The 10,306-nt window shown below is 44.2% G+C and overlaps 1 protein-coding gene and 1 long non-coding RNA gene across 4 annotated transcripts; one reads left to right on the forward strand and one right to left on the reverse strand.

The window, feature by feature from the left end:
* Positions 1-1,426: 1,426 nt before the first annotated feature.
* Positions 1,427-4,340, reverse strand: Mrpl52 (mitochondrial ribosomal protein L52). 3 transcript variants are annotated; one of them, XM_059273653.1, is made up of 5 exons: positions 4,220-4,340; positions 4,088-4,148; positions 3,942-4,009; positions 2,355-2,419; positions 1,427-1,599 (listed from the first exon to the last, which is right to left on the reverse strand). In XM_059273653.1, exons 1-5 carry the CDS (start codon positions 4,323-4,325, stop codon positions 1,453-1,455), a joined length of 447 nt encoding a protein of 148 aa, XP_059129636.1. In that variant the 5' UTR covers positions 4,326-4,340; the 3' UTR covers positions 1,427-1,452. The 3 variants fall into 3 exon arrangements, with proteins under 3 accessions (XP_059129636.1, XP_059129638.1, XP_059129637.1); XM_059273655.1 differs by lacking the exon at positions 3,942-4,009 and having other exon boundaries at positions 4,220-4,258; XM_059273654.1 differs by lacking the exons at positions 4,088-4,148; positions 4,220-4,340 and having other exon boundaries at positions 3,925-3,971.
* LOC131919441 (uncharacterized) lies at positions 4,121-9,493 on the forward strand. Its single transcript, XR_009381249.1, has 2 exons — positions 4,121-4,623; positions 9,240-9,493. It is a non-coding gene; the product is annotated as an uncharacterized LOC131919441 (long non-coding RNA).
* Positions 9,494-10,306: the final 813 nt, after the last annotated feature.

The following is a 10,306-nucleotide window of genomic DNA, read 5'->3' on the forward strand; positions in this document are numbered from 1 at the left end:
AGAGGGGAGAGGAAGGGAGGGAGAGCTAGCGAAGGGAAGCAGTAAAGCCGAGGGTAGAGAGGTCAGGTAGGAGAGGCTCCAGAAATCCACAACTACCAACCAGGTTTGTGGTGGGAAGATGCAAGGCCAACATTCAGTACTGGACCGGGAACAAAGGTCCTTGCCTTCAGAATCCAGGGGAGAGTGAGCTCATGATCAATAAAATGAATGGTTGCCAGGTCATGGGCAGTTTCCAAGGGGTGGACAGTGGGTATTAGTGCCACAGTGGCATTGTGTAGGGGTGAGGAAGTACAGACCCCTCTTCAACCAACCTCTGGAATTCAGTCAGAACATAACTCCTTTAGCGGAAGACTAAACACACAAGTTTAATTCTGTGTCAGCTTTCCAGAGTGAGTGTCTCCTGGACCATGTATCCAGACACCCGTTGCTTAAGAGACTTCTGCTAGGTGTGGTGGCATGACTTTAAACCCAGACAGAGGCAGGTGGATCTTTGTGAGCTCAAGACAGCTTGGTCTACAGGCTGTTTCAGGCCAGCCAGAGCTATATAAAGACCCTATCTCAGAAAGAAAAAAGGACCTCCAATGGGAAGCCCTTTTTGAAATCTGCAGCAAATTTCCTCTTTATGTGCATTGGTGTTTGGCCATGGGTGTTGGGTTCCCTGAAACTGAAGTTACAGTTGTGAGCTGCCATGTGGGTGCTAGGAATTGAACCTGGGTTCTCTGGAAGAGCAGTCAGTGCTCTTAACTGATGAGCCATCTCTCTAGCCTCTGGGAAGTCCTTTTCATCAAAACGTTTATTGGATGCCAACTGCACATAACTGAGCTGATTATGGTTATGAGCTGACTGAGAGGTGACTCAAGTACCTTGGTAAAAACAGGAAAACTGGTGCTGTCCCCTTTTCTTCCTTCACAGAGCAGCTGCTACTCTTAGCTGGGTCGGCCTTATGGCCAATATGGGAAAGGATTAAAATCTCAGAGCAAGGCTGGCCGTGGTGTCGCACGCCTTTCATCCCAGCACTTGGGAGGCAGAGGCAGACGGATCTCTGTGAGGTTGAGGCCAGTCTGGTCTACAGAGTGAGTTCCAGGACAGCTTGGGCTGTTACAGAGAGAAACCCTGTCTCAAAACACCAAAAAAAGAAAAAGAAAGAAGAAAATCCCTGAGCAAGGCTAAGTGGTAGGGTGGTGGCATGCTTAGCTTCTGCAGGGCTCTGGGTTTGTTCTCTAGCACCAGGGGCAAAATAACAGCCCCAGAGTAAGATCTGGCTGGACTGGGATGGAGTGAGGAGGGCTCTGGGCCAAGCCTCGAGGCAGTGATTGTAAGTTCCTCTTAGTGCTTGAGGTCTTCTGTCAATACAAATGGCGGGAAAAACGGCTTCGTTCTGTATGGGATAAAGCATTCAGGCCACAGAAAAGAAAGCCAGAGAGTCTGGGAAAGCGGGAATGGAGCTGTTTTTTATTGATGTGGAAGTGGGCTTCTCAGTGAAATCCCTTTGGGTTTAAGACCACTTTCCTGCTTCCTTTCTTCCTCCAGCTTCTGTTGCTTTAGCTTCCAGGCCTGTAATCCAGCATCCATTTCCTGTGTCAGCAGGACAACTCGCCTCTGAAACAGACAGGAAAAGAAAAAATAACATCTGGGGCTCAAGTGTGCCATGGAGCAGCTATCCTCTGTCCCCAGAAGCCAGAGGTTTTCAGCTGGCTATTGATGCTGCTGACTGGCACCGGACGGGTATTTGCAGGACAGAAGGGAGGTGACAATGTGAAGGGGAGTGTCTGCCCTACTTGAGTCTTCCCTTCTCACGTGCTATTAAAACATTTGCCTTGGGCAGGTAGGGTGGTGCATCCTTCGATCCTAGCACTAAGGGGGCAAGGGCAGGCCCATCTCTTGTGAGTTTGAGGCCAGCCTGGTCTATATACCTTGCCCAAATAAATGAATAAATGGCTGTCACACTGGAGACACAGCTGCTGCCGGTGTGCTTGTCTAGGAGGCAGGAAGCCCCGGATTTGATCCCAAGCATTGCCAAATAGTCAGGTGCAACACAACTTAAAACGAACTACAATTTATGGTGCTGGAGAGATGGCTCCATGGCTAAGAGTACTTTCTGCTCTTGCATGGGACCCAGGTTCAACTCCCAACACCCACATGGCAGCTCACAACCATCTGTAATTCCAGTTCCAGGGGATCTGACACCCTCCTTTGACTTCTATAGGCACCAGGCACACATGTGGTGAACACACATTCAGAGGCGGAGCACATACATATAAGAGTTAATCTTAAAGGAAACAAAGATAAATGAGGACTTAAATTTTCTTCCCCCAATTGTAAGCATAGGCCTTGCTGGAGTTCCAGCCACTTACTGCAAGCTTTTCCCTTTGAGCTTTTCTTCGAAGCTGGCCTTTCATTGGGGGAGCAGGGCGGCCATCTACAGATAGAGGCAAGAAAAAGGCAAGGGTTAAAATGTGGTCTGGCCATCTCGTCCGAACATTGTGATGTCATAGGAAGTAGAGAAGAGTCAGTCTTTAGGTTCCCCTCTTCCAGTTCACATTCACCAGGGCTGGGGTGGGGCCCTAGGTTCAAATCCCAGCACTGCCCATCAAAAATAATGCTGAAGAGGAAACCAGTTCACAACCATTCTAGCTTAACTTTTCTAAAATTCATCTAGCATCTTGAGTGGTGCGGTACAACAGAATCATGAAAATCAGTTCCAAGGCACATTCCTATTATTTCATTTAGCCGTGTCATTAGCATGGAATTAGGTTCATCTGCAGTGCTCAATTCAGTGTTTCATCTTCAGAAACCCTTCACTCAATGTGGGGCTTTGCTGAACTTTATCTCACTGTATAATGAAATGTATGTGGGTTTTTTTGTTTTGTTTTGTTTTTTGAGACAAGGGTTTCTCTGTATCCCTGGCTGTCCTGGAACTTGCTCTGTAGACCATGGTGGCCTTGAACTCAGAGATCCACCTGCTTCTGCCTCTGGAGCGCTGGGACTAAAGGTGTGCACCACCACCACCCAGCTCACTTTTCATTTTTGAGGCAGGTTCTCACGAGGTAGCCAAGGCTGTTCCCTAGCTCTCAATCCTCCTGCTTCTGCCTCCTGATTACAGGCGTGTGTCATTACTCTTTTTTCATTTTATGGTTTTTTTTTTAAATGTTTTATTTTTATGTGAATGGGTGTTTTTGCTTGCACTGTGTGGGTGCCTGGTTCAGGTGGAAGTGAGAAGATGGCGCGGATTCCCTGGAACTAGAGTTACAAGCGGTTGTGAGTCACTGTGTGGGTGTTGGGGATAGAATCCAAATTCCTCCTGAATAAGAGTCAGTGCATCTCAGGCCCCTCTCCAGCCCCATAATCTTTTTCTTTTTACAAAAAAAAAAAAAAAAAAAAAAAAAAAAAAAGGCTTCTCTGAATTGAATCTATCTTCAGTTTTGAGGGATCCTCAGTGTTCCTTGCAGCGGCTTTCCAAAGAATTCCTTGTGTATGTGGAGTCAAGTTCTAAAAATACACTCACCACACATGCCCCCTTCTGAAAAGATAAAAGTCATCACGCACCCTTCCAGTCCCAGGACAGCCCAAGTTAGAATTATATCTACAAGCCATGATCCCCTAACAGCTCACCTCCCTTAAGCCAATTTACTATTTATTTATTTATTTATTTATTTATACACAGGGTCTCACTCTGTAGTTCAGGATAATCTGGGACTCCCTACTGCAGCACATAACTTGCACTGACCACACAGCAATCCCTCTGCTTCAGCTCCCAAAAGCTAAGACTTCAGGTGTGAGCTACCACACCCAGCTCTGTAGTCAGACAAAATTAGAGTTCCTTTCCGCAAACTCTCCTAAGTAAAAGGTTCAATATTTTCCCAGACACGCCCCCAGTCCCCACCAGGGGTGGTCTCCCGGAGAAAAAAGAAAAAAAACAAAAACCTGACATCAACGCTCACCGGCGAAAGACCAGTCAGGAAGCTCCGTGAGGGGCCCATAGCCGGAAGGGTTGGCAGCCAGTCCCTGCCTGGGTGGGGAAACAGTGGGATGAGGACTCGGCTGGCTGCCAGGTCCCGCCGCGCCCCCGCCCCCGCCCGGCACTCACTCCAGTCGCCACCGGCCGCCGGCCCCAGCCGCTGCACTGCAGTGCAACCTCCGGACACCTCCTGGAAGAGCAGGGAGTTAGAGGGCAGGCCACCCAGCGGCTCCCGGGTCCCCCAACCCCACAGTCACTCACTGGACAGCCAAATCCCCAACGCAGCCATGCCGCAGCAAAGGGGCCGGAAGTGGGCGTGGCCCCGGCGGCCACGCGCGACGCTGCCGGGAAAACCGGAAGCCGACATCTTGAATGTGGTTCTCAATCGCGGGCCCCGCCATCTTGGGTCAGCGTACGGAAGGGAGGGCCCGCTGTGGGCTGGGTGTTCGGGGCGGGAGGAACTGTCCCGCGTGCATCCTGCGTCGTCCGAGGCGGTCGAGATACCTGTGGCGGAACCATTCGCAGCTGTGTCCAAGACCTTTCGTGGGCTGTCGCCAGGCTTGGGAATTTGGGGATAACTCAGAAGAGTAGCATCCAACGAACCTCATTGGTGCGGCATTCTGCATGATTTTTAACATTTGTCTGCTCATTAAGACATGATCAAGGTTAGAACCAATCAGGAAAATTTGGTTCTCATCCAGCAGAACTGAAGTAGTAATGAGTGGGTTTAGGGAATTGTAATGGTAGCCAAAACAGTTCAGATACAGCGTTGGGTTTAGAGAAGACATGGCCACAGACATGACTAATACGATAGCCGAGTGCTGGGGAGGGAAAGTGTATGTTATTTGTGAGAATATTTATGGAAATACAACACAGAGGACACTGTTAAACACTTTTTTGAGGAAGTTGTACTGGTGCTAAAAATTATATCTTTTTTTAAAGACAAGGTCTCACTATGTAACTATGGCTGTCTTGGAATTTAGTATGTAGACCAGGCTGGCCTTGAACTCAGAGATTTCCCTGCCTCTGCCTCCTGAATATTGGATATAAGGCAGCAGCTCTGATTCCTTTTTTTGAAACAGGGTTTCTCTGTGTAGCCCTGGCTGTCCTGGAACTGGCTCTGTAGACCAAGCTGGCCTCGAACTCATAGAAATCCACTTGCCTCTGCCTCACCATTCCTCAAGAGCCTCCATGACACATTCTCATGAGTTAAGTGTGTTGTACCTGTGTCTCGAAACCCCCAGAGACCACCAAGGAGGGAATGCAAGCACACAAGGGTCTTTTTATTGCTGGGTTCGAACCTGGGCTGACACCCGGCACATAGAGGGAAATGCAGCAGTCCCGGGCTCAGGGGTTGGACGGTTTTTAAGGGAAAAAAACCAAACAAACCACAAGCCGGGAATTACATGCCTTGTTGGTTTTTGGGATTGGGTAGAAGGGATATGGGGCAAGGTGATTTTTTGAAACTATTGGTCTAGACTTTTGGTGCAAAACCACATTTGAAACTGTTGGGTTAGACTTTTGGTGGAGAGCTACAACCTTCTGACATGATATCTGGATATCTGCAAGGGCCATAAACTGCTGACAGGATGTCTGCAGGAGCATCTGGATCTTGTTAAACTTTACTGCTCTGTTTCTTAATTGACTGCTTCTAGGGTATCTGTTCAAGTTGTCATAGCACATTCCCGAGGTTCTTCCTGGAACTGAGTAGAGCCCCCGGTCACCAGGTGGTCTAAGATGGAGTCTGTAAAATCAAGTCTAGGCCTTCATATTGCCTTCACAAGTATACTTTGAGTGGTCCAAACCAGAAAACTGAATTCTGAAGTGCTCCAAAATCAAACTTGTTGAATCCAAATAGGATGCTACAATGGAAAATTCCACACCTGGAGTCATGAAGGAGCTTTTGTCAAAAAACGACGTGCACTAAGGGTTGGTAATGGTGCCAGTGGTGGAGTACTTGCCTAGCATGCTCAGACTTTGGGTTCATCTCCAGCATACACAAAAATAACATGCAGCAGCCAGGCGGTGGTGCATGCCTTAACCCCCAGCACTCGGGAGGAAGAGGCAGGCAGATCTCTGTGTACGCATACACACACAGACACATACATATATAGCATGAATTCTAATTGGTCTTAATAATAAAAACTCAGAGTCAGATATAGGAGTAAACGCTGAAAGATCAGAGAAGTAAAGAAGCTAGCCAAAGTCACCTCTTACTTCCACGATGACTCAGACCAAAAAGGGTGAGCTTCCGTCTCTGCCCCACTTACAACTTTCTCTCTCTGCCCAGCCATATCACTTCCTGTCTGTCTGTACAGACCTCCAGGCTTTTATGGTTAGCTAATGGCTAGCTCCATCCTCTGATCTTCAGGCAAGCTTTATTTGTTACAGCACAAAATATCACCACATTTCCCCCTTTTTGTCTAAAATAAAAAAGGTTATAACTAATATAAGAAAAACTATATACAGTAAGTACAATATATATAATATATACAGGCAATAAATAGGTCAACAATCTCTAGTTCATTAACAATTGACAAATTCAGAGAAAATACTCCATTATCTATCCTATCTTGGTGAGTCCAAAAGGTTGTACCTAATTCACTTTCTATTCTAACTTGCATTACCAAACTATCTCTTAGTATCTCTAAACCCTATACACTTTACACCTCTTTAGTGAATTTCTTTTCTGAATCTGGTAACAAGAAAAACTATAACTATAAAGGCTTCAACTCCATCAGAGACCGGAGAAGGAAATAATACTACCTGAGTAAGCAGGAAGTGCAAACGAGGGACTTCTAAAAAATGTGAGAAATGACAGAAACAACTGGCTGCCTGGACAGTCACCCAAGGTTCCTCTTCAACATTGGGGCGTCCATCTTTGGCCTACCAGTCTAGCATATCTGACAGACTTTTCTGTGAAGCAGGATATTCTAAAGGGTTGCCCTACCTTGTCTTGGCAAAGTTTGGCAGTCACTTTCTTTTGTGTCCGGCTTGTCCATTTTGGACAGCATACTGTTGGCATTTGAGGCAAGGACACTTTTTTGCCTAGTGGCTAACTTTTGCCACAAAGAAAGTAAACTCCATATGGAGTTTCTTCAATGCCCATCATCTTCTCTGATGTAGATTGGTGCTGCCAGGAGAAGACATGTCTCATTGTCACACACATAAACACAAAAGAACCTATGTTATTAAAATGTCTTAAATGGCCAGGCAGTGGTGGCACATGCCTTTAATTCCAGCACTTGGGAGGCAGAGCCAGGCAGATCTCTGTGAGTTCGAGGCCAGTCTAGTCTACAGAGTGAGATCCAGGACAGGCACCAAAACAACACAGAGAAAACCTGTCTGCTGTGGGATGTTCTGTATGGCAAATGTGTTGCTGATTAGTCAATAAATAAAACACTGATTGGCCATTGGCTAGGCAGGAAGTGTAGGCGGGACAAGGAGGAGAATAAAGCTGGAAAGTGGAAGGCTGAGTCAGAGAGACACTGCCAGCCACCACGATGACAAACAGCATGTGAAGATACCGGTAAGCCACGAGCCATGTGGCAAGGTATAGATTTATAGAAATTAATTAATTTAAGCTGTAAGAACAGTTAGCAAGAAGCCTGTCACGGCCATACAGTTTGTAACCAATATTAAGTCTCTGTGTCTACTTGGTCGGGTCTGAGCGGCTGTGGGACTGGCAGGTGAGAGAGATTTGTCCTGACTGTGATCCAGGCAGGAAAACTTTAACTACACCTGTCTCAAAAAAACCAAAGGGGGGGGGATCTTAAATGCCCCATATTCTGTAGATCTCTGAAGTGTTTGAAGACAACCTATTTATCTCAAATATATGTTTGACCTTGAAAATATACCCAATATGACTACAAATTTGATTGTAATAGGTGACTACTAACCTGTATTTCTTTATTATCCTAAGTAGTTTGTAATAATAACTTTCAAGTACTAGAAATTTGCATTACATTGTTAAATGAGATCTATAGGTATGTATATAGTTTGAACAAGAGTAGAAATGTGCAGTATGTTCTAACAAAATATTCTCAAGTTTGTATCAATATACAAAGATCCATGTCAATGTAAAATATTTAAAAACTCGTAGTTGCTTTTTAAAAGTAGATTCAGGGCTGGAGAGATGGCTCAGAGGTTAAGAGCACTGACTGCTCTTCCAGAGGTCCTGAGTTCAATTCCCAGCAACCACATGGTGGCTCATAACCATCTGTAATGAGATCTAGTGCCCTCTTTTGGCCTGCAGTCATACATGCTGTATACATAATAAATAAATAAATCTTTAAAAAATAAAATAAAATAAAATAAAAGTAGATTCAATAATTTACCCTTGCCAGGTGGTGGTGGCACATGCCTTTAATCCCAGCACTTGGGAGGCAGAGCCAGGCGGATCTCTGTGAGTTCAAGGCCAGCCTGGTCTACAGAGCGAGATCCAGGACAGGCATCAAAACTACACAGAGAAACCCTGTCTCGAAAAACCAAAAAAAAAAAAAAAAAAAAAAAAAAAAAGAAAGAAAGAAAAAAACAAAAGCCAACTTTCTTTTCTTTTTTCAAAACAAGAACCCTGAATCTAATCTCCTTTGTTCAGCTTTTTTTAAAAAACCATTACCAATAACAACTTGTAACCAACAACCCTAAATAATGACAAATATCCATAACCCACTGAAAGACCAAAAACTATCCACCCCACCTCTTGGAAATATAGGCATCATTTTTTTTTTAAAGATTTATTTATTTATTATGTATACAGTGTTGTCTGCATGTATGCCTGCTGGCCAGAAGAGGGTGCCAGATCTCTTTACAGATGGCTATGAACCACCATGTGGTTGCTAGGAATTGAACTCAGGACCTTTGGAAGAGCAGCCAGTGCCCTTAACCACTGAGCCATATCTCCAGCCCAGGTGCTGTGTTCTTAAAATTACTTCTTGCTGTCTGGGGGCAATGGCATCTTTAGGGGATCCTGAAAAGAAAAATTTGGGTTAATTGTCAAGTCCTGGGAGAGGTAGCTGTATCATTTGTTGTCCAGTCTCTGCATAATTCATTTTCTAGAATTAGTTAGTACTCTATATGACCATTAATATCATGACAAAAAGTTAATATATTATATATATATATATATATATATATATATATATATATATCTTGATCTTATAAATTTTGAGATAATAGTAATACCTTAGGAAAAGTTTTAAAGAGTCAAAACCAAAGGATTCTAGGATTAGTATCAATAGAATCATCCCTTGATTTTGGTTTTTCTTCTGTCCCATATCAGGTGGGCTTTCTGACATGAGACAGAGATTTTGGATTTTACTTTAACAAGCACATTTGGGTTTAGAGAAGAGAAGAGAGCCACACTCCAACTCCAAAGCCAGCTTTAAGTTTTAATTGGACTGGGACTACAAAAAGACTGTTTGCATTATGTGTCTGTGGACAACAGCAGAAACAAACATTTGGGAAGATTTATGAAATTTTATCCTGTTGAAAATGGGATATATCAATAAACCAATTTACTCTTTTTCTTGGGAATTTTTTCCTGGGTGATTTGTCCTTTTTCTTTACATGTCTCATTTGTCCAGTGGTCTTCAGATTCCTTAGCTGAATGCTTTTATTCTCCTGAAAAGACAAAAACAAAACCGTGCCCCAACCCTAACTTTGGAGAGGTTTCCTTGTGGCAAGTTATATCTGACCAAATGAAAAGCATTTGTTAGTCATATAAGTTTAAATTGAATGGTCACACTATTTGATGAACTATCATCTCTTCTAATTAAGAGGTCTCTCTTGTTCAAATCTAATCTTTATCAATTTTGACTTATGGTTTCTCTTGAAATTTTTGTTTTACCTTTTATAGCTGTCTGTCATACAGAGCAGTATGGTTTTTTACAATAGGCATTAGGTTCTTTAATTGCTCTGGGAAGGAGTTTCCTCCACAATGACAGGAAACAACTGAACCGAATTTGACATGGGGGCCTGTGAGAGGCCCCTCAAGGTGTTTCCCGATGGCAAAGGGTTACCTTGACAGTCTCTTGTTGATCTATATTCATTAGTTCAATGCCGGCCTTTGCCACACCTTCTGCATACTCGAGAAGGGAGGGGTGTTCTGTTTGGATTATGCTAGAAAAAACATTGTTTCTAGGAATGCCCTGTTTATAATCCCTTTTTTTAGGTGATCTTGTTTACCGAAATTAAAACACCTGGCATTTTGATTTTTCTTAAACCTCAGGAAATCACCTCTCCTATCCAAACATCATCATGGTTATGAGATTCAATATTGACTGTATCTCAGATCCATTCCTCCAAGGGTACTGATCTTGCCTCTAACAGCCTAATTACCCTTTTGCA

This window comes from Peromyscus eremicus, chromosome 9, assembly GCF_949786415.1.
Source record: "Peromyscus eremicus chromosome 9, PerEre_H2_v1, whole genome shotgun sequence".
Lineage (NCBI taxonomy): Eukaryota > Metazoa > Chordata > Mammalia > Rodentia > Cricetidae > Peromyscus > Peromyscus eremicus.

Coding starts and splice junctions, on each gene's coding strand:
- Mrpl52 (XM_059273653.1), bottom strand. CDS start 4,325: ATGTCGGCTTCCGGTTTTCCCGGCAGCGTCGCGCGTGGCCGCCGGGGC. Junction 4,149..4,219: donor GTTGGGGATTTGGCTGTCCA/GTGAGTGACTGT, acceptor CTGCTCTTCCAG/GAGGTGTCCGGAGGTTGCAC. Junction 2,420..3,941: donor TCCTGACTGGTCTTTCGCCG/GTGAGCGTTGAT, acceptor CTCTATCTGTAG/ATGGCCGCCCTGCTCCCCCA.